The sequence below is a fragment of the Chiloscyllium punctatum genome, chromosome 12 (assembly GCF_047496795.1).
Source record: "Chiloscyllium punctatum isolate Juve2018m chromosome 12, sChiPun1.3, whole genome shotgun sequence".
In the NCBI taxonomy this organism is placed as follows: domain Eukaryota; kingdom Metazoa; phylum Chordata; class Chondrichthyes; order Orectolobiformes; family Hemiscylliidae; genus Chiloscyllium; species Chiloscyllium punctatum.
This window is the reverse complement of record NC_092750.1, coordinates 14,762,502-14,785,185: the sequence shown is the minus strand read 5'-3', so window position 1 is coordinate 14,785,185 and position 22,684 is coordinate 14,762,502. Positions and strand designations below refer to the sequence as shown.

At 40.4% G+C, this 22,684-nt stretch overlaps 1 protein-coding gene across 2 annotated transcripts in view; it reads left to right on the top strand.

Moving 5' to 3' along the window:
- Positions 1-22,684, top strand: part of twf2 (twinfilin-2) — a 138,907-nt gene that overhangs the window by 5,471 nt on the left and 110,752 nt on the right. For both annotated transcript variants that reach the window (XM_072581905.1, XM_072581904.1), the window contains exon 2: positions 21,830-21,907. In XM_072581905.1, coding sequence (XP_072438006.1) covers positions 21,830-21,907 — 78 coding nt within the window. The remainder of the gene's footprint in view (positions 1-21,829; positions 21,908-22,684) is intronic.

Here is a 22,684-nt window from a genome sequence, read left to right as displayed (position 1 = left end):
TGGAGCATGCTAATATGCTGCAGCATTTTGAAATCAAGAAAGTAGTAGTGTTAGGTCTCTTGAAGAGTATTAAGATGGATAAGTCCCTAGAGCCCAATGGTATCTACTCCAAGTTATTGAGAGAGGCATGAGAGGAGATTGCTGTGGCCTTGACCAAGAGCTTTGTACTCTCATTAGCCACTGGACAGTCTCGGAGGACAGGCAAGTAGCTGATGATGTTTGTCTGATCAAAAAGAGAAATAGGGATAATCCAGGAAACTATAGACGGTAAATCTTGCATCAATGTTTGGGAAGTTATTGGAGAGAATTCTTAGGGGTACGACTTACACACCTTTGGAAAAACATGGCCTAGTTAGGGACATTGAATTTTTTGAGAAGGTGACAAAGGTCATCAATAAGGGTAGAGCAGTTCATGTTGTCTACATGGATTTTAGTAAGGCTTTTGTCAAGGTCCCTCATGGTAGGCTCATCCAGAAGATGTAGATGCATGGAATCCATGGTGACTTGGCTACGTGGATTCGGAATTGGCTTGCCAATAGAAGGCAGAAGGTAGTGTTGGAAGGGTATTTTTCAGGCTGGACGTTCGTGACTAGTGGTGTTTAGCTGAATCTATACTGGATCGCTTTTGTTTCTGATATCGATAAATAACTTGGATGAAAATGTAAATGGGTGGGTTAGTAAGTTTGCAAACGATACCAAAATCGGTAGAGTTGTGGATAGTGTAGAACATTGTCAAAGGATACAGCAAAATATAGATCAGTTGCTGATATGGGTGGAGAAGTAGCAAATGGAGTTTTTAATCCAGGTAGGTGTGAGGTGCTGCACTTTGGGAGATCAAATGTTCATGACAGGACCTGAACAGCATTGATGTACAGACGGATCTTGGGATTCAAGTCCTTAGCTCCTTGAAAATGGCCGTGGGCAAGCAGATAGGGTGGCAAAGTAGGCATATGGCATGCTTGTCTTTATTGGTCAAGGAATTGAATACAAGAGTCAGGATGTCATGTTGGAGCTTTATAAGACTTTGGTTAGGTAACACTTAGAGTATTGCTTTCAATTCTGGTCACTACATTAAAGGAAAAATGTGAAGACTTTGGAGAGGGCGCAGAAGCGGTTTACCAGAATGCTACCTGGATTAGAGGGAAAGACTAGAAAAACTGGGGTTGTTTTCTCTGGTGCAATGGAGGCTGAGGGGAGAGCTGTTAGAAGTCTGTAAAACTATGAGATGCATTGGTAGGGTTGATGGTTAGAATCCTTTTCCCAGAGTTGGAATGTCTGAAACTAGAGGCCACACATTCAAGGTAAGAGGGGGAAAGTTAAAAGATGTGAGGGGCAGATTTTTTTACAGAGTGGTAGCTGCCAGGGGTGGTAATGGAGGCAGATACTATAGGTGTGTTTTAGAGACTTTTAGATAGGCACGTGAATACGCAAGGAATGGAGTGATGTGGACCAAGGGCAGACAGAAAGGATTAGTTTAATTTAGTGTCATGTTTGGTACAACATCTGGGCCGAAGGGCCCATTCCTGTGCTGTACAGTTCTTTTGTTGCTGCCTTATTCAGTTTAGTTGCTCACAATGCCACTGACCAAATTGAAGACCCTCAATTAAAAGCAAGATAAGATGTTGAGGAATCACCGATTAGTGAACAGGCATTTTAAAAAGTCTTTCGGCTGACCCAACATAGCAGAAAAGACAACACACGTTTTCCAAGCTGACTGTGTCAAAGCAGGAGCAGAACCCATCCATTGCAAGACTAACTGGATAATTTCTAGAGCTAACAAGCTATTTTATGTCTAATGTTCCCTGTCATTGCACGGACCTCTGAGGGCTGTGGTCAGCACAAACTTCCAGAACAGGGCGGCAGTGTATCGGCACACTTGGTATGTACAGACTCTCCATGTAGCTTAGGGAGAACATTGAAGCAAACACCCTTCTGCTTGCAAGCAAAAGTGAATCTGGTTGAGTCCAGTTCCTTTGAAACACTAAAGCATCACCCTGAAGCAAAACGCCAGAGAATGGATCTTTCAACCAAACTATTAGACATTTTTCCAGTAAGGTTTTATAACCTTTGCATCCAGTTTAAAAACAGGTGACTCTTTTGGCACTTCTATTAGAGACCCAAAGAAGTGTAGAGCCAAGAGTGCAGCGTTGGAAAAGCACAGCCAGTCAGGCAGCATCTGAGGAGCAAGAAAATCGATATTTCAGGCAAAAGCCCTTCATCAGGGATGGTGAAAGGCTCCCTGATGAAGGGCTTTTGCCTGAGCTGTCGATTTTCCTGTTCCTCGGATGCATCCTGACCACCTGTGCTTTTCCAGCACCACACTCTTGGCTCTAATCTCTAGCCTTTGCAATACTTACTTCCACCTAAAGAAGTTTGTTTTGTCAGAAGTTTTAGTATTTTGTTTTAATAAGTACCATTTGAGTGTATGGAAAGGGTGTTGTTTTTCTTTGTAATTTAACTATGTCTTTAAGGCTCTCACAATCAAAAGGCGCGTTGAACATAAATGTGCCACAGAGATAATTTCATTCTCGGAATGTGATCCAGGAAGGAGAATCATAACTCCCCAGTGTGCAGTCTGCTTAATAATTAACTTGTAGAAAGAACAGCCAGCTCTCCTCCTTGCTTTATGTTAAAAATGTAGTAAGTAAATAATAGCATCTCACTGATCTCACAAGGCTCTACGTATAGTCTTGTGTATTATATTCTCCCCCAGTCCCCAAAATTGTTGCCCTGCTTCAAATTTTACCAGCCAGGTGCAGCTGGTGCTAAGGCACCTGGGAATAGCAAACCTGTAATGAAATTATATGTGAATAATTTTAATTAACTACTGGGATTTCTCAAAGGAACTGTAAAATTTACTTGACTGGAATTAATCATTTTCATTGTTCAGTCAAGCGTTTGGATTTCATGTGTTCATATTTGACTACTCTTGTCCCTGGTAGCATTCTTAGAACCATGTAAAGTTAATTTGCACACAACATTACATTTGTACTTTAGACTTACTGTTTACTCTTAGAGTGTGCATCACTGCTATCTTAAAGGAGAGCAAATGAAAAGTCAGCCGTGTGCATCATTTTGCAGTTATCATATTCTTTCCTTTGCTTGTGAAGCTTCCAGATGTATTTAGTTTTATCAATAAAAATACTATAACTACATAGTTGGTTGTTTGTTGTTTTTGAGTTTTGCCCCATAATTTTGGTTAAGCCGCAGACACATTATTGTTTTCTATTTGGGCAAATTAATCTGTGAAGACCAAGTTTCTTCTAAACATTATAATGCAAATCAATGGTTTAAGGAGGAAGAATATTGAAAAAATTAATATGAAATATTACTTTAAATTAAAACAGAAAAGCTGACCAAGGTTTAGACTGGTAAAAGATCATTTAGGGACAAATGTGATGAAATTCTTCACGTAGAGAGTTATCGACATGTGAAACAGATTTCCAATTATAGCAGCAGAGATAAAGGGTTGAATCATATGTATTTTTTGGCTACATGTGAGTTGGATAGAGTTTTTTGGAAGGATTCTAACTGCGATGTCCAGTGTGACTTTTCACCACATCTTAACAAAGTCTTCTCATGAACTATCTCTGACCAACTTCAATGAACAGCCTTTAGATAGACTGACCAGATCTCCTTGGATGCTGCCTGAACTGCTGTGCTCTTCCAGCACCACTAATCCAGTGACCAGATCCCTGATTGCTCTATTTGTAGTTCCCTAACTGACTATATGCGATTCTTCTGAATACTGGTATTGGCCCTACATTCCTGACTAGGAAACCCAGCTGTTGAGTCCCAGGATTGTGCTTGTGACTGACAGTATTGGGATCCCCACGACAGGGCCAACACCCGATTTACCACTCTGTCCACTTGGAACTTTGTCTAGATGGAGGACTAGCTGGTACCCAGTTGCTGACATGGTTGTCCAGTGAAATAAATGTACTCTGGCTGCAGCACCAATGCATGATATGGAAAGGGAAGGATACATGTAAGCATTGCAGGTGGGCACTAAGTGACCAAGCACTAAGAAAGCAACCGAACGGCCCTGATATGCGGCTTTGTTTAGTCTGTGATCTGGTGCCAGTCAATGGATGCAAAATGTCCTTGTAATAGCCTTTAAATGATAGTTGTTAGTGTGTCCTGACATGTAAGTCTTTGCTGCCTAAGCAACCTACATTTGGATCAGAGAGGTACCTGCTAGTGACTAGTACTTAGAATTCTAGAATCCCTGCAGAGTGGAAAGAGCCCTTAAGCCCATTGAGTCTGCACAATCCTCTGAAGAGCATCCCAGCTCCCTTCTCTGTAACTGTAACCATGAATTTACCATGACCAATACACCTAACATGCACATCTTTGGACCATGGGAGGAAACCAAAGCACCTGCCGAAACCCACGCAGACACAGAGAGAACATGCAACTCCACTCAGTCACCCAAGGCTGGAATCAAACCCAGGTCCCTAGTGCTGTGAGGCAGTAGTGCTAACTAGTGAGCCACTATGCTACCCCATTTATGTTTGGCATCGATGAGGATAACCTCAGGGAGAGGTAACATGAAGATGCACTGAATGTAGAAAGGTAGCAAGCTGAGCATAGGCCTGTGCATTGCCAATCGACACGTGAAGATCTACTAAAAAGAAACACAGTTGTGTAATCTGTTTAAATGGCCAATAAATCCATGTATTATTATTTCCTTTATTGCTAAAATCCTTCTGTCCATTCCAAAAGGTCGGAATATCTGTGACAATATTATTGACTCTAAGGATATTAATTAAATCTATTTACATGGAATAATTGTACACTGGTAGTGTTCCTATTCTGGACTAAAGTTCCAGGTTCAGGTCTGAAATGAAGTCATAACAGACTCAGCACATCACTCTGTTTCTCTCTCCATAGATAAGGGAGACACAGTTGTAGTATGGTGAACTGATTTCTATATCGCTGAGGCTAGAAGTCAACTCTCTGACATCTTCTTGTACCGTCCCCTCAATTATGACCCTACCGCTGATCACCAAGCCATCATCTTCCAGACAATCAACAACTTCATGGCTTCGAGAGTTCTCTCAACCACAGCCTCCAACTTGATGTTCCCCAACCTCACACCATCTGTTACTACCTCCTACCCAAAACCTATAAACCCAGCTGACTCATTCGACCTATTGTCTCTGCCTGCTCCTGCCCCACCAAGCTCATCTCCTCTTACCTTAACTCCATTCTTTCCCCTTTGGTCCAGGAACTCCCTACCTACATTCGTGACGCAACCCATGCTTTCCACCTTTTCCAAAGCTTTCAATTCCCCAGCCCCAACACCTCATTTTCACCATTGACGTACAGGCCCCTTTATACCTGTATCCCCACAAGGAGGGCCTAAAAGCCCTCAGCTTCTTCCTCTCCTGTAGGCCCAACCAGTCCATCTCCACTGACACACTCATTTGCTTGACAGAACTGGTCCTCGCCCTCAACCAGTTTTCCTTTGATTCTCCCCACTTTCTACAAACCAAAGAAATGGCCATGAGCACCCACATGGGCCCGTGCTTATGCCTTCCTCTTTGTTCCTCTTCCACAACTATACTGGCACATCCCTATCCTCTTCCTCAATTATATTGATGACTGCATCAGTGTTGCCTTGTGTTTCAACGAGAAACTCCATTATTGATCAAGTTTGCCAACGCCTTACATCCCACCCTCAAATGCACCTGGATCACTTCCAACACCTCCTTCCCATTCCTGGACCTCTCTGTCTCCACCACCTCTGGAAGCCAACTCACCACTGACATCCATTTCAAATCCACTAACTCCTACAACTACTTCGAGTACACCTGTTCTCACCCACTCTCCTCCTAAAATGCTATCTGATAATTCACAATTTCTTCGCCGCACCTGGTCCCAGGATGAGGCGTTCTATTCCAGGACATCCCAGATATCCTCCTACTTTAGAAACTGTAAATCCCCCCCCCCCCCAACTCAGTAATTGAGGATGTCCTTAACCGCACCTCCTCCATCTCCCACACTTCTGCCCTCAAACTCCCTCCCCAAAAAACAATAAGGATAGAGTCCCCTCAGTCCTCATGTACCACCCCGCCAACACATCATCCTCCGACATTTTCACCAACTACAATCAGGACCCACCACCAAAAAGATATTTCCTTTCCCTCATCCCAACAGCTTTCCGCAGGGATCTTTCAGTCTGTGGCTCCCTCGTCAACTCCACATTCCCCACCAATTTCTCCAGCACATCCCGATAACTTTCCCTGCAACCACTGGAGGTGCCACACCTGCCCTTACACCTCCACTCTCACCTCCGTCCAAAGCCCCAAACAATCCTTCCAGATCCAGCAAAATTTACCTGTACTTCATGCAACCTGCTCTCTTGCATCTGTTGCTCCCAATGTGGTTTCCTATGCGTTGGGGAGAGCAAACGCAAATTCAGGGACCAGTTCGCAGATACATACTCTGCATGTATCAACCAACCTGACCTTCCAGTTGCCATCCATTTAATCCCCCCTCTCGCTCTCCCAGCGACATGTCTATCCTTGGCCCTCCTCCACTGTCAGAGTGAGGGAACTGGGGGAACAACACCTTATACTTCGCCTGGGGAGCTTACAGCCCAATGGCCTCAATATTGACTTCACCGGCTTCAAATGCTTTAAGTAGAAAGTTTATTCGATTTTGCAACAGTATTGATAAGATTATGGCACTCTATACAGCTGACCACAATGTTTTTCCCTTGAAGGTGCAATGTTACTTAACGAGTGCTGAACAACAAACTGAAGTGCTCAGTTCTGGAGGAAGTATTCATGCACCCTACAGGCACCTGCTCTACAACTGCCAATACTATGTACTGGTAACACATTGAGAACTTGCAATCTGCGACTTATCTGTGTATCTTTGTTTTTATGGGACTGCAATTTTACTACAGTTCTCATGGCGGCATGGTGTCTCAGTGGTTAGCACTGTTGCCTCAAAACGCCAGAGACCTGGGTTCAATTCCTGCCTCGGGCAACTGTCTGTGTGGAGTTTGCACATTCTCCATGGGTTTCCTCCAAGTGCTCTGGTTTCCTCCCACAGTCCAAAGATGTGCAGGTTAGGTGAATTGCCTAAGTTAAATTGCTTGTAGTGTTAGGTGGATTAGTCAGCAGTAAATGTAGGGGGTGTGGATTGTTCTTCGGAGGGTCGGTGTGGACTTGTTGGGCCGAAGGGCCTGTTTCCACACTGTAGGGAGTTTAATCTAATCTAATTATGAATGCAGCTGTAAAGGAATATACTCAAATGTTTTTTTTAAATGTTTGTGCTGTTGGCTCAATTGCTTGGCAAAATCATTGTCCTGTTCTATTAAGGCATTTATTTTTCCACTCCTCTTGAGAAATATGATTTAACTCTGTGTTACCAGTACATAGTATTGGCAGTTGTAGAGCAGGTGCCAGTAGGGTGCATGAATACTTCCTCCAGAACTGAGCACTTCAGTTTGTTGATAAATACACACATATATTGAATGTATTTTTTTTTCATCTTGACTGTACAGTTAAAAGCAGGGAAAGGTCTAAGTATTCAAAAGAAGGGAGAGGAAATGACCCCACCCAGTGTCCAGTTGCACAAGAGCAGCATTGCCACGTGTTCAAGACAGAATTTGGCTCTCTTTTAGTCAGGGGCTCAATGTGGGAGGGCAGAGGAAATGAATGAAGAGAAAACTATGTAGCAATCTTATAAACATGCTGGATTTATGTTATTTTGTGGTTACATAAATTGTTAGTTCTGATCCTATAGTATGTGTACAGTAGATAGAATTCTGAATATTGTTATAGAGCATTTCATGATTTTCTTGAAATAACTTCTGAACGGTAAATCAGAAATTAGTAGTTATAATAGTGAAAAAAAATTGTTTCTGTAACAGCTGAAACAAGTCCTCAAACAGATAAAACAAGAAACTTATTCTAAAGAAAAGCTAGAGATGAGGCTGAGATAAGACAGCGATGTTGAAATTTTGATGTGTAAACTTTAAGACATAATTTCATTCCTAGGCAGCTATATTTTCTGTTAACTGTTTTAATGTTAAATCCTTATTTGTAACGGGACATCCCGTAAACTTGTGACAATGCATAACTTCACACTGTAATTAAACTTTCCCATCAATGGCAAACATTTAATAGAACTGCATACAGACAAGATTTCTAGTGTTAAAATAGAAGTTAATTATGATTAAGTACCTTGCTCCAATTATTCCTTGCCCTGTAACCTACATGAATCCTGTACTTGATCAATGTACAACTCCACAGTGTTACAAGTAAAACTGTAGATCAGCTGCACAAAGATCCAAATTTTCTTTAGAAACATGGGGCTGCATCTAACATTTCTTTTTGGCTAAGATTTTTGGAGAGATTCTCACTGCAAGACCTTGTGAGATTTTATGTCATATCTTACGAAATTCACCTCATTAACTATCTGCTGGCTCCAATGGCTCCCTTTTTGTCCAATTTTAGTCCCATCTTACCGGGCACCTTTCCCTGAATAGCTCACCACTCAGAGGATATCTGCCAGTGTGCCGATCCCCATTGCATGTCTGCCAGTTTTAAAAACCTGTTGTGTATCTGTCTGGAGCTGCCTGGCGCAGTTGCTGACATTTGCTCCAGATATGACAGGCAGGGAAATTGGTACCCTGCTGTGCAGAATGGGACCCAGACTGCTGCTGTACCTGGAGGTTGCAAATATAAGACATCTCTTGCCCCAAGACCATCTGTAAAGGCCATTGCACTAGATCCTGCAGCCCGGTTCAAGATTGTCGTCTGGTCAGTGCAGTATCAGATGTCTGGAGGAATGCCCAGCACTACAGGAAGAAGGGAACTGGACTTTCTTCATTCCACTAACATAAGTGTCTCTGATATGGTTCCCATCTCCTACCAAGGATTATGCTGTACCACTCTCAATATTGCCTGCAACATATTCCCCACTGTCTGCTCATTGACGTGAAATGCCTCCACACTTGCATCAAAAGTAACAGTCGTGCCACTTGTTTTCATATTCCATAATCTGTCTCTCTCTCTCTCTCATTCTGCGAATAAAATAGCCCACAAAAGGACACAAAGACGCAAAAGCGGTGGTGGGCTTCCCAACATTCGGCTCCTAATCTCTCATGCAGAGAGCATTCTGGCTGACCAACTGAGAACCATCTCTGAGTCCCTGGACTGGTTTTGGATGCTACACTTGACTTACTGTCCTAGGACCAAATGTTATCATCCTTGGCTTGATTGAGGTTTGCTGATAAACATGATAAGCTTCCTGCCTATGTGTCTGCAATGGATGGCAAGGCAAGACAGAAGTAATGTGAGCCTGGTATCTCTAGCTGATGGGGCAAAGTGCAAAAAGACAATGCAAGGCAATCGGGGATGCTGTGAGCATCGCGGTGGGCTCAGCGTGAGTGCATGCAATGACGGCAACCAAAAAGACTGGAGGTGAAAGCTGATTAAGTCCGTGAGCTGGGTGCATAACCCTTTGTGCAAAGTGTCCTTGCTGCAGCCAGTACAGCAATGAAGTGCAGAAGCATCATGTAGGTGGACTGGAGATGTGCCATGAGGGTTCATCCAGCTCACATTGCCATATGTCCCTCTCTGTGGATGTAGGATGTATGTGGTCAGTGCCCATGTATGCTCTGAAATACCCAATGTTCAACATGGAAGTCATTCAGAGCAAGTGGTGAGCTAAAGTTGCCAGGTATTCACTCTGACTTCCACATTGAGAATCCTTTATCTAGCTTGTTCAGCATATTTGGTAACATAAGAAGCCAAAATTAATGAGATGTGGGCTGTTAGTAAGGCATTTAACAAGCTATAATTCCCCTTAACTGGCAACTCACCAATGCCTAGTGAGAAATTTGCTTTTCCTCTCAGCAAATGACTGAAAGGTGCAGAAAAAAGCTCCCAACATGAGATAGGGTCCACCAAACTTCTCACCTGATTCTTCCATAAGTTTTACCATAGCCCACATTGCTCAGGCTTGTACACTTTTGACTGTATTCGTGTATTCCTATACATGACAATAAATTCTAGTTCTAATTCAAAGATTCTACCCTTGGTATTGTCTTGAGTTTGTATTAGTAGTTCTGTTTTAGTCATTTACATGTGCAGCACTTTAAGAGGATCAATTTGTGGTGACCATGGAGGTTACTATTGACTGTATAGCTTACAGAGGTTAGTATTGAGCAGTCTGGTACCCTGCAATATTTTATTGTAGCTGCTTCAGAATATCTGTTTTTTCAGGTAACACTATTTGCTGGTTGACACTATTTGCTGGTTTCTTCAAACCTGATCAAGTCTTTTGTAGTTTCATTCTTCTGGGAGAAGATTATGTCATCTTTAATGAGTCATGACACACTATGGGGTGATCAGAAAACCTTCTGGGCTCTTTACAGCATAAAGTAGGATGTTGTAGTTTTAAGAATAGAGCTGAGTTGACAGTGTTTAAGAAGGCATCTAGCACACTTGCCTTCATTGCTCAGGCCATTGAGTATAGGAGTTGGGATGTCATGATGACATTGTTTAAGATGTTGATGATGCCACTTTTGGAGTACTGTGTACAGTTCTAGTCACCCTGCTAGAGAAAGGATATTATTAAATTGGAGAGACTTCAGATAAGATTTACCAGGCTGGAGGATTTGAGTTAAAAGGAGAAGCTGGATAGGCAGGGACTTTTTTTGCTGGAGCCTAGGAGGTTGAGGAGTGACATTATACAGGTCTATAAAATCATGAAGAACGTTACTAAGTTTGGGCAACTCGATCGATATGGATGTGTTGGACCAAAGAATCTATTACTATGCTGTATGACTCTGTGACTCTCTATTGATAATCTTATTGTCCATGTGTACATTTGAATATAATTTCTTTTGTTCACTTGTAGACCACATATTTCTCACAACGTTTTGATGCTTCCAGAAGAGAAATTGAAATGCTTCCTGTGGTAAACAATCCATGAGACCCTAAAGTTAGGACTTTCAAAAGTGGGTATTTGAGACTACAAATGGAGCCAGCTGAAATGATGGGATAATGAACTCTGAGGCAGCAATGGCTACTGCAGAGCTCTGTCAAAGTTATTACAGCTATATAGCTGTTCTTGCACTCCGTTCTCATCAGGGTCACAACAACTTTCAAAATGGGTTCACAAAGAGAAAGAAAATTAACATCCAAAGAAACAACAAGTGATTCAGTTGTATACCTTTGTTTCAGTTTAAGCTGCAGTGTCATGTAGAAGTGGAAAATGATTCTGCACTGAAAGAATCTATTCGGTCTAGTATGTTTGTTATAATTGTGCCCATTATAAAATGTATCCGATAAGCCCCATACCTTTCTAAGGTTTTTCTTTTTAATTATTTATCCAACTCCCTATTTAAAACTAAAATCCAATTTGCTTTGACCATGTTTTAGTCCATCAGTTGCAAACTTGTTTTATTTATATAACAACATTCTCAACTGCTCCAATTCTTTAGTTAACTCTCTTGAATCTATTTTCTCTGTTGGATATGTAACTTTGGGTACGGTATACATAAGATCCAAAAGAAAATGTTGTGAATAAATCATCATAAGTTACCTTTAATTTGGCTACTCGTTAAGAAATCTCACAGACAGTCAAGTACTGAAACAATGATTTAAACTTTATTGCAAGTAGCAAATAAGACTCTTCACGTAAGCAAGTCAAATCTTACAACCCAACTTTGCTATTACCGGATTAATGGTGAAATCTGGCCAGGATCCCAACCAAAAGTGCCTGTCTCTGGAAGTGTCCAGGGTTCGATCCTTGTATGGTATTGTTCTTTGAATTTCTACTAAGGATGGAATTCTGGTGTTTGATTTTTTATTTTTCAAGTTATTAATGATTTTGTTTAAGTCCTTTTATCCAAATTGCTGCAAGTCTGCAGCTTGTCACCATGTCAGAAGTAGCTTATTTGTTCCTTGTTTCATTTGGCGTTAACTGTCAATTCGAAGGCATAGCTTTCCTGTGATTAACTCTTTAAATTCTTCTGCAGGGCCATCCTTTTCCTTTAGAGTCATAGAATCACAGAAATGTACAGCATGGAAACAGACCCTTCGGTCCAACCCGTCCATGCCAACCAGATATCCCAACCCAATCTAGTCCCACCTGCCAGCACCCGGCCCATATCCCTCTAAACCCTTCCTATTCATATACTCATCCAAATGCCTCTTAAATGTTGCAGTTGTACCAGCCTCCACCACATCCTCTGGCAGCTCATTCTATACACGTACCACCCTCTGCGTGAAAAAGTTGCCCCTTAGGTCTCTTTTATATCTTTCCCCTCTCACCCTAAACCTATGCCCTCTAGTTCTGGACTCCCCAACCCCAGGGAAAAGACTTTGTCTATTTATCCTATCCATGCCCCTCATAATTTTGTAAACCTCTATAAGGTCACCCTTCAGCCTCCGACGCTCCAGGGAAAACAGCCCCAACCTGTTCAGCCTCTCCCTGTAGCTCAGATCCTCCAACCCTGGCAACATCCTTATAAATCTTTTCTGAACCCTTTCAAGTTTCACAACATCTTTCCGATAGGAAGGAGACCAGAATTGCATGCAATATTCCAACAGTGGCCTAACATCCAGTGGCAATAAAACATCCAGTGTACTAAGCAGGTGTCAAAGTAGTCTTTTGTTTATGTAATCTCGATTTCCTTCTTTTGCCAGACATGGCTCATTGCTTTCAATCCCTGTACAAGTTTGACCTTGTCATTTAATAGTTTATTCTGAACAGAGTTATTGTTGCTTCTTTCCATGTGTAAGTTTATCTTCTGTTGATTTTTTTTTCAATCTATGAACAGTTTTTAAAGTTCTAAAGTTCATAGTATCACAAAAGGTTGGTTCCCGATTCAAAACTGTGACATGAAAGGATAAATAACACTGTATGAGATGAAGTGATTGTTATCAAGCCTTTTGAAACCTGTCCAGTGAAAACAAGCCCACCTAATGTGTAACAATTGACAGAAAAAAATGTTGCCTGTTTCTGCTATAAACAGGCTCTTGGAATGCATGGTGTAATTTTCAAAGCTTTGTAATGTAAGCATACGATTCACTGTTCAGGTCATTTCAAAATAATCAACTTCATAAAATCTCTGAACAATAATGCAAGTATTCCATAGTAGTGATAATCCATCCCATACATGCTATCATGTTCTTTTGATGAAATTTTGTAGCGACCTGAATGTCTTTTACGTGCTTAGTCAGAAACTGGGATAATGACAATTAATTCTATTTTATTGAAGTTTATATGAATGTCTTTGTGTGGAAAGGATAGATAAATAGTTATCTGGAGTTCACTGCATTCATATTATATGAAGTAGTCTTGTAATGTATTACAAATAGGGATTGATACTGGACATTTTATTTGCAATTGATGCCACTCCACATTTGTCTGAAGGAGAACCATATATTACATTTAAAGCTGCTAATGCAGCGGCTTCTCTGAATTCCAGATGAGTGAAATTTTCAAACTAAGAATTTTGCTGTTGGGAATTCCATTAAAAATGATCTGGATGAGGAACTGAGGGCATTATTGCAGGTGACAGAAAGATAGGTGGAGGGACAGGACAAGCTGTAAAAGCTCCAGAAGGACTTGGAGAGGCTAGGAAAATGGACAAAGAAGTGGCTGATGGATACAATGATGGAAAATGTGAGGTTATGCATTTTGTTAGGAAGAATAGAGGCATAGACTATTTTTCTAAATGGGGGTAGGTTTTCAGAAATCTGAAGCACAAAGGGACTTGGGAATCCTAGTCCAGGATTCTCTTGAGGTTAACGTTAAATTCCGTTGGCAGTTAGGAAGGCAAATGTAATGTTAGCATTCATTTTAAGAGGACAAAAATGTAAAAGCAGAGATGCTGAGGCTGTATGTGGAGATGTTTCCACTAGTAGGAGAGACTAGGATCAGAGGGCACAGTTTCAGAGTGAATTGACGACCCTTTAGAACTGAGATGAGGAGGAATTTCTTCAGCCAGAGTGTGGTTTATCTGTGGAACTCATTGCTGCAGACAGCTGTGGAGGCCAAGTCATTGAGTATATTTAAGACAAAGATAGAGAAGTTCTTAATTAGTAAACAGATCAACGGTTATGGGGAGAAGGCAAGAGAATGGAGTTGAGAATTTGAGTAACGGATCAGATTTGATGGGTCAAATGACCTAATTATGCTCCTATATCTTATGGTCTTATAGAGATAAAAAGATGTCTGCAGTTCACAAGTGTTCCAAATGTCACTGTCCTAGGTTAAAAATGATCATAATCTGCTGTATGCCAAATTAAGCGATGATATATCATGTCTTGAAAAGTTTTTATATACAGAGGTTGTTAGAAATAAATGAGCTAATCAAACGCCTATCGTATAAGTGTGTTGTTCTGCAGATCTCAGTCCCATTATTGACTAAATCAGGTTAAATAAGAGCCTTTGGAGGCATCCAAAAAACGCTTCCAGAGAAAGAGGTTGTCAAGTGTCATCCATTCTCTGGCAAGCTTGGTTAACAGGGAACTAATTTATATTGTATTGTCCAAAAACCTTACAGTTCTAGAATTTTGAGTGAGTGATATATGTCTTATTATTATTTAATTCACACCAGCCTAGTTTTGTCCCATGCTTCAAATACAAACAATGAAAGCACAGCTGTTTCATGACGGAATGCTGCAGGATAACCAGACCATAATATTTAAAACAAGCAATGACTGGATATTTACTCAAGGAGTAACTTTATTGTTAATAACTGAAATAGCCCAATACTTACTGCAAATATAAGTTCTACACAAAATTGGATTCAGCAGTAATGCAAAAAATCAAAATCTTATTTTACTTATGCAATTATAGCCAAATGTCAAACCACTCTGCTGCATTATTTAATTTTATTGTGGAATGAAAGTAATCTGTTCCATAGAAAAATTGAACTAGAGAGACATTCAGCCCCTTGAACCGATTCAGCTTTTCAACGAAACCATAACTGATTCATATCTTATCTCCATTCACCTGTCCTTGTTCTTATATCACTTGGTATAAACTGTACTTGTTGCCACTTGGTCAGGTCACTTGCTCATTGACTTCAAACAAGCATTTCAACTTCTCCCAAAGCAGGAGAGGGGTGGTATAGGTGACTGCAATTTCTGCCATTGTGAAGAATGGAGCCAGTGGCTCGCAAACCTTTTTGGTTGCATACCCTTACTCAGATTTACCAATTTCTTTAGTATACCCCTACAAGTTTCTTTATTAACTTCCCCTCTAATGACCACACATTTTGTTAAATCACTATGATTGCTCATTACAGGCAAACACACGTTGACAATAATAATTTGTTATTTACTATTACTATGGAGGATGAGCTTGTTTGTTGGAGCATAAAGTTTGGAGAAAGGGTATCAGTTTCAGTTGCGAACTGTGTTCAACAGAGGTGCAATGTGATGAACAACATCAAAGTCTCAACAGCTCCATCTTACAACTGAGGATAATCTGCTTACATTTGGGCTCTAAAAATTAGCTTTTGTTTGAACTTGATCTTGAATATTCTGTTACTTGCTATGTCAAGGAGGTTCTCATGACCTTTTATGATTTGCTGTTCTCATGACATAGCAATTGCAGGAAAATTTGAGAAAGCATAGTGAATCCAGCTCTTTTCTTTTTCCATCAGCAGGAAGCACATCAGTGCATCTGTGTCAGTTCAGTGATACCTTGTTCAATGTCATCGTTAAGCCTGTCCTTCAAGTTTGGCTCATTAGTCAGCCTGAACTCGTGTTGGTTTGGAATTATTTTAATATTGTTTTCCTCCGTACAGTGATTCCAAAATTCCAGCACTTTAATTATGACCTTATTTCCTGGATAGAGAGTATTACATTTTGAGACCTTGGAGTTCTATATTTCCCCCATTCAAAGTTAAAAATCACAGAACACCAGGTTGTAGTCCAACTGGTTCATTTGAAAGTACAAGCTTTCGGAGCGCTGCTCCTTCATCAGGCAGCTAGTGGGACAGGATACATAGGACACAGAATTTACTGTAAAAGATCAAAGTGTCATATACTCCGTCACACTTGCGCACACATTCTATCAAGCATGTACGCACAGACACGTGCACGTACGTCTCTATGACTCTCTCCCATACTCTCTCTTTGACACACACACACACAGACATGCACGCGCACACACACACATACAACTCTATGGGGTGATATTGTATTTGCAGACACGTTCTATTTTGTTCAAAAAGCACACAGTCTGTAGGCATTCAGTCCGTGTGACAATTTAAAAGTTCCTACTTTGGAAAATAGAAGCAGTCTGACTCAAGGTTGGGATACAGACAGACTCTAACCTCACACCTTTACTGCGGGGTCTGAGCTGAGATGTAACTTTTCACAAAACCTTAAATTATCTTGGGACTGGGACTTGAAAGAAGTTCTGGGATTTACATGTTAATCAATCAAAACCTGCATCCCCCATTCTAAGTGATTAAAGACTTAAAAGCAATATAGATTTGTTCAATACATCACATCAGATGTATGACACTTTGCTCTTTTACTATGAATTCTGTGTCCTATGAATCCAGCCCCACTAGATACCTGATGAAGGAGCAACACTCTAAAAACGTGTACTTTCAAATAAACCTATTGGACTAAAACCTGGTGTTCTGTGACTTTTAACTTTGTCCATCTCAGTCCAACACTGGCACCTCCGCATCTTGTCCCTCATTCAGGTTGATATGATTGTGATAAGCAATATGCTGGTAGTGAAGCCCCAGTACTCCAGCAGTCACATCGTTAGTATTAATTCACAATGGCCTCGATCCCATTGTGTATTATTATCCAGAATAAAAGACAATTTGACCAGTCTTCTTTCATGAATTCTAACCTATTTTTTATAAAACAAAACTCACTCTTGAAAACAAATAGCAAACACTGGTTAATATCCAAACTGGAATTAGAATTATATTCCCTTTTTCCAAAAGTATACATACTTGCAAAATAATAAAAACAAAATAATTTGCAAAAGTTGATGTTTTATAAAAAAGGGTATAAATTTTCATATCCCAACAAAGAAGAGAACGTATAGAACATAGAACAATACAGTTCAACACAGGAACAGGCCCTTTCGCCCATGTTTGTGCTGACAGTGATGCCATTCTAAACAATTCCCACCTGCCTGCATGTAGTCTGTATCCATCTAATCGCTCCCTGTTTATGTCTAAATGCTCTTAAACTTGGCTAGCATATTTGCTTCTGTCACCTCTCTAGGCATCCTCTGTTTAAAAAAAACAAACTTCCCTCACACATCTCCTTAAAACTTTCCCCTCTGACCTTAATCCTACGCCACCTTATATTACATTTCCACTCTGTGAAAAAGAGTCCAACTAACTACTCTATCCATGCCTTTGATAATTTTGTATGGTTCTAACAGGTGGTCCCCTCAGCCTCCAACACTCTAGCAAAAACAATCCAAGATTGAACAAAGAAGAGCAAAGACATGGGTTTCCTCCAGGTGCTCCGGTTTCCTCCCACAGTCCAAAAATGTGCAGGCCAGGTAAATTGGCCGTGCTAAATTGCCCATAGTGTTAGGTGCATTAGTTAGAGGGAAATGGGTCTGGGTGGGTTAATCTTCGGAGGGTCGGTTTGGACTTGTTGGGCCGTAGGGCCTGTTTCCACACTGTAGGGAATCTAAATAAATAATTAAACAGCACACGGTCAATAGATGTGAAGTTGGAAAAGCACAGCAGGTCAGGAAGCACCTGAGAGCAGGAAAGTCAACATTTTGGGCCGAAACCCTTCGTCAGGACTGATTACACTGGATAGGATGCAAAGGAGATTTACCAGGATATTCCCAGAAGTTTTGATTGTCAAGTGATTGGATAGCCTGAGGTTGTTTTCCTAGGAGTAGAGGGGTTTGGGAGGGAACATGATTAAGGGGCACAGATAAGGTAAACAGAAATAAACATTTCCCCTTGGTGAAGGGCTCAGTGACCAGAGGGCATAGATTTAAGGTAAGGTCAGGAAGTTTAGAGGGGATGTGAGAAAAAATGTTTTCACCCCGAGTATGGTGGGAATCTGGAATATATTGCCTGGAAAGTTGGTAAAGGCAGAACTTTCATAAAATTTAAGAAGTATGTATATGTACAATTACAATGCCAGGGCATTCAAGACTTATGGGCGAAGTGCTGAAAAATAGGATTAGAATTGTTAGGTGGTTGATTTTGATAAGTGGAGATCAATGGGCCAAAAAGCCTTTTGCTATGCTGTAGACCTCTCTGACTCCATGAAAATCTTGACTTTCTAGAAGGACAGGGGGCCACAAATGCATGGGAACACCACCATTAGCATTCTCCCTCCAGGTCACTCACCATCTTGAAACTATATTGCTATTCCTTTGCTGGTGCTGGATTAACACCCTGGAATGCCCTTTCAAACAGCTTTGTATGTGTGTTTCTACACCTCAAGGATAGCAGTGTTTTGAGAAGGCTTTCACCACCCTTGGGAATAATTAGAGATGGACAATAAATACTCAACTAGCCATGAACATCTATATTCCCATCAACAAATAATCATAAAATTAGGAGAAAAGGACGGAATGTCTTATGCCAAAAGAACCAGAGAAATGAGGCTCCGAGGACTGCAGTGGTGGGTGAACTCTCACCACTGAAGAAATGAACCAGGGTCTTTTTTTTTAAATTGTTTTTGGGACGTGGGCATTTCTGGCCAGCTTTTATTTGTTCAGTTCACTATGGACCTAGAGAGCCAAGGTATCCAAGCTGTCAGACTTGCAAGGTTGCTGAGTTCCATCAGATACAGAGGTCACTGAACAGAAATGTAGCTCTTAGAATTCCTTGGCATCATCTAGCCAGATTCCTGAACAGGAAGAAATCTCACTTCTTCAATGGCCAGCTCAATTATTACAACAGGCAACAATTTCCGAAGGTATGCACCTGTTATCCAAAGAACTGTCACATACCTTATATTCTGCATAATCCCTTGGTTCCATTAGCGTTCACTCTTCACCCCCACCACTCCAAACCCATTTCCTAACATCTTTTGGACTGGTTTGTGGATGATATTGGGTACCCCAGAAGGCAAGGATAACGTCCTCCGTGTCAACCCTCAGACTGATGAAATAAAACACAGAACAGTACAGATTGCTGAAATCTGTATCCCGATCTATTCATGAGAGACCCCATTAAACAAACAATTTGTCATCCAAAGACATATTTTTTGTTCCCTTCCCTTCTCGCCTGGATAGCTTTCATGAGAAGGGGAAATATCTTCAGCTTTAAGCCTGCCTCCACATTTAATCTAAAAAAATCCAGATTCTACCCCAAGTTTTATTCATGGGGACAGGAAGACAAACAAATGTAAAATTCTGGCAGATAAGAAGTCTAGTCTTAATCTTCAGAAGTGATGGGTCTTCAAAGAAAGGAAAATTATGTTCTTTTTGCCAAGATTATCTGTGTTAACATCATCAATCAGTTCCACCAGAACTGACATCTAACTAATTCTTTGTCTTGATGAAAGTTCATTGCCAATCTAGAACTCTTACAAACTGGTCATTTTGGGATTTTTGTTTGAAATACATTTTAAAGTTAACAAGTTTGACTCTCCAACTTTGGTAAAATGTTATTTTTCTTGAAATGGACATCAGTTTACATGCATTGCTTCTGCTTTTTGTTTTCATTTTAGACATGGATCTTGGAAATGTTGATCTTTGGAGAGACCTGGGTATATAAATAGATCGATTTTGGTCTCTCATAGAATGAAAGGAAATGGGGGCCAAGTGAAAAATGTAGTTAAAACCCAAAGTTAAGCATAATTATATTGAATGACAGGATTTTTGGTCTTCTGCTCCAATTTCTTATGTTCATAGGCAGAAAAGTAACAAATGCTTATTTCTAACCATGCAGCTGTGGAAATTATTCTTTCAAACATCCACGACAACTTGGAAAAAGGACAAAGAAATTGTCAAGTAGTGGTACATGACAGAATAAGAACAGAAAATGCTAGAAAAACTCAGCAGGTTAGATAATGTCTGTGGAGAGAAACAGAGTTGTGTTTCAGATTGATACCTTTTATTGAAAACTGCTGAGGGTGTTCTGATGACTTGAAATAGAGCATAGAACATAGAACATTACAGCGCAGTACAGGCCCTTCAGCCCTCGATGTTGTGCCGACCTGTGGAACCAATCTGAAGCCCGTCCATTGTACACTATTTCATTTTCATCCACGTGTTTATTCAATTACCATTTAAATGCCCTTAAAGTTGGCAAGTCTACTACTGTTGCAGGCAGTGCATTCCATGTCACTACTACTCTCTGAGTAAAGAAACTAACTCTGACATCTGTCCTATATCCATCACCATCTGAGGAAAAAGGCTCTCTCTGTCCACCCTATTTAACCCTCTGATCATCTTATTGTCTCAATTAAGTCACCTGTCAACCTTCTCTCTAACGAAAACAGCCTCAAGTCCCTCAGCTTTTCCCCATAAGACCTTTCCTTCCTACCAGGCAATGTCCTCGTAGAAATGTTAACATCTGTGGGAAAAAAACAGATATATCTCATGTAAAGATTTCCAGTATCTTATTCCTATTTCAATTTTCTAGTCTCTATAGTATTTTGCTTCTACATGTTAACATTCCTGTTTCAAAATATAATTTAAATTATCTGATGCACTTTGTCAGTTTCCAATTTTCCAACCTTTAATAAACACAACTCGTCGAAAACTTTGCTGCCCATATCCTAACCTAGACCATGTCCTATTCAACCTTCATGTGCTTGCAGACCTGTATTGGTTCACAATCCCTCAATCTGAAATATTCACCTTTGTGTTCAAATCACTTCATTGTCCCAATCTCTCAACCTTTGTAATAGTTTTCAGTCTCACACCCATTTAAGAATTATCCATTCCTGTAACTCTGACCTATTGTGTGTTCCAAAACTTATTTTGATCATTGAGAGCCATCCCTTATGTAATCTGGATATAGGCTTTGAAATTCCCTCCCTAAAACTTTGACTCACTGCTGCTTTTCCTTTATTTAAAATCTACCTATAAACACACAACATTGACTAAGCTTTTTGCCTTTCTAGATATATCTATTTCAAAGAGTGTGGTGCTGGAAAAGCACAGCCGGTCAGGCAGCATCCGAGGAGCAGGGGAAATCGACATTTCCAGCATAAGCCCTTCATCAGGAATCCTGATGATGGGTTTATGCTTGAATCATGATGAAGAGCTTATGCTTGAAACATCAACTCTCCTGTTCCTCGGATGCTGCCTGACCGGCTTTGCTTTCCCAGCACCACATTCTTCAACTCTGAACTCCAGCATCTGCAGTCCTCCCTTTCTCCCAATGTATCGGTTTGTCAATTTACTTCTCATTATATCTCAGTGAAACATCATGGAAATATTTTTCTACACAGAAGGTGCTATTTAAATGCAGGTTGTCACAACTGGCACAGCAGAAGAATTATGTTTGTTATGTTTCTATTAATTTAAATGAATTAAAGACCAGAAGACTGAGTATGCTGCATGCCATACAGCTACGTAATATATATATATCATAAATGATCACTTGAGCTGTTCCATTGGCCTTGCCATTCCCAGCTAAATTTGGGGATTATGTTCACCCACGGTGGTATCAGGTTCTTCTGATCACATGCGCACACAGAGTATCGAATACTGGAGTCTTACAGAACATCGGTGCTTTACTGTGTACTTCACAGTTTCCACAACACAGTCTGACGTAGCAAAATAGTCTTTGAAAAGCTTAAATTGGTTGTTAAGTTTTGCTGGAAAGAGTAGTTAGTGGGATTTTATTTAATCAACATGTTTCTGGTTCTCCTAGCCACCAGGGAACTGAAGGACTTCTTTGCAAAGGCCCGCAATGGATCTATTCGCATTATGAAAGTTATAATCAAAGATGGTGAGTTTTGCCTGTTTTATTCATTCACTAAATTGTATTCACCTCTAATTAAAAATTTTGGTTTTGGAAAGGAACACAACTGCTATTTTTATATAGGTTGAAATATTGTATGTGAAGAAGAGCAAGAACTCTGGCTTGTGTTGAAGTTGTTTAAAAGTGCAACTGGAAAGACCTTTGTGTCATAATTATCACAATATTCATGTGCTTCTGACCAAGTTTTATTTAAGAGCAACTATTTAACTTTTTTTAAAGAAAAGAATGCCTCTTGTTAATTATTTATTAGACACATGTATTCCACTCGTATGAACTCTCCAGTTATGGATAGATTTTCATGGCCGTCCTGACTGGCTGTTTGATGGGACAGTGTCTGAGTTGTCCCTCTCAAAATGCATTAACACTATTGGAAAATAAAACTCCTTTGGATACCTATATATGAAATTAGTATGTAGTGATTCATCCTTGATTAAATGAAACATGACAATTGTTAAAGGTGTTCACTAATAACTTAGGTTGAAAGGGAGGACCCGTGTTCATATCTGATACAGACTTTTGGAATTAAAGTCATCTATCTCTCTAAGTTAAATCTGTTTGAGTATCATCACTCATACCCACAGTAAGTTGCAACATCTAGGATAAATTTGCCACAATTAGATCACGATATAGGAACAAATGGTCCGTCTTATTTCAGACGACCAATGTGGGGAAGGAGAATCTTATAAAGCTACAAGAGGAAATACTAGTCTGATGCTAAAGACACATCATTGGTTATGGTGCAAA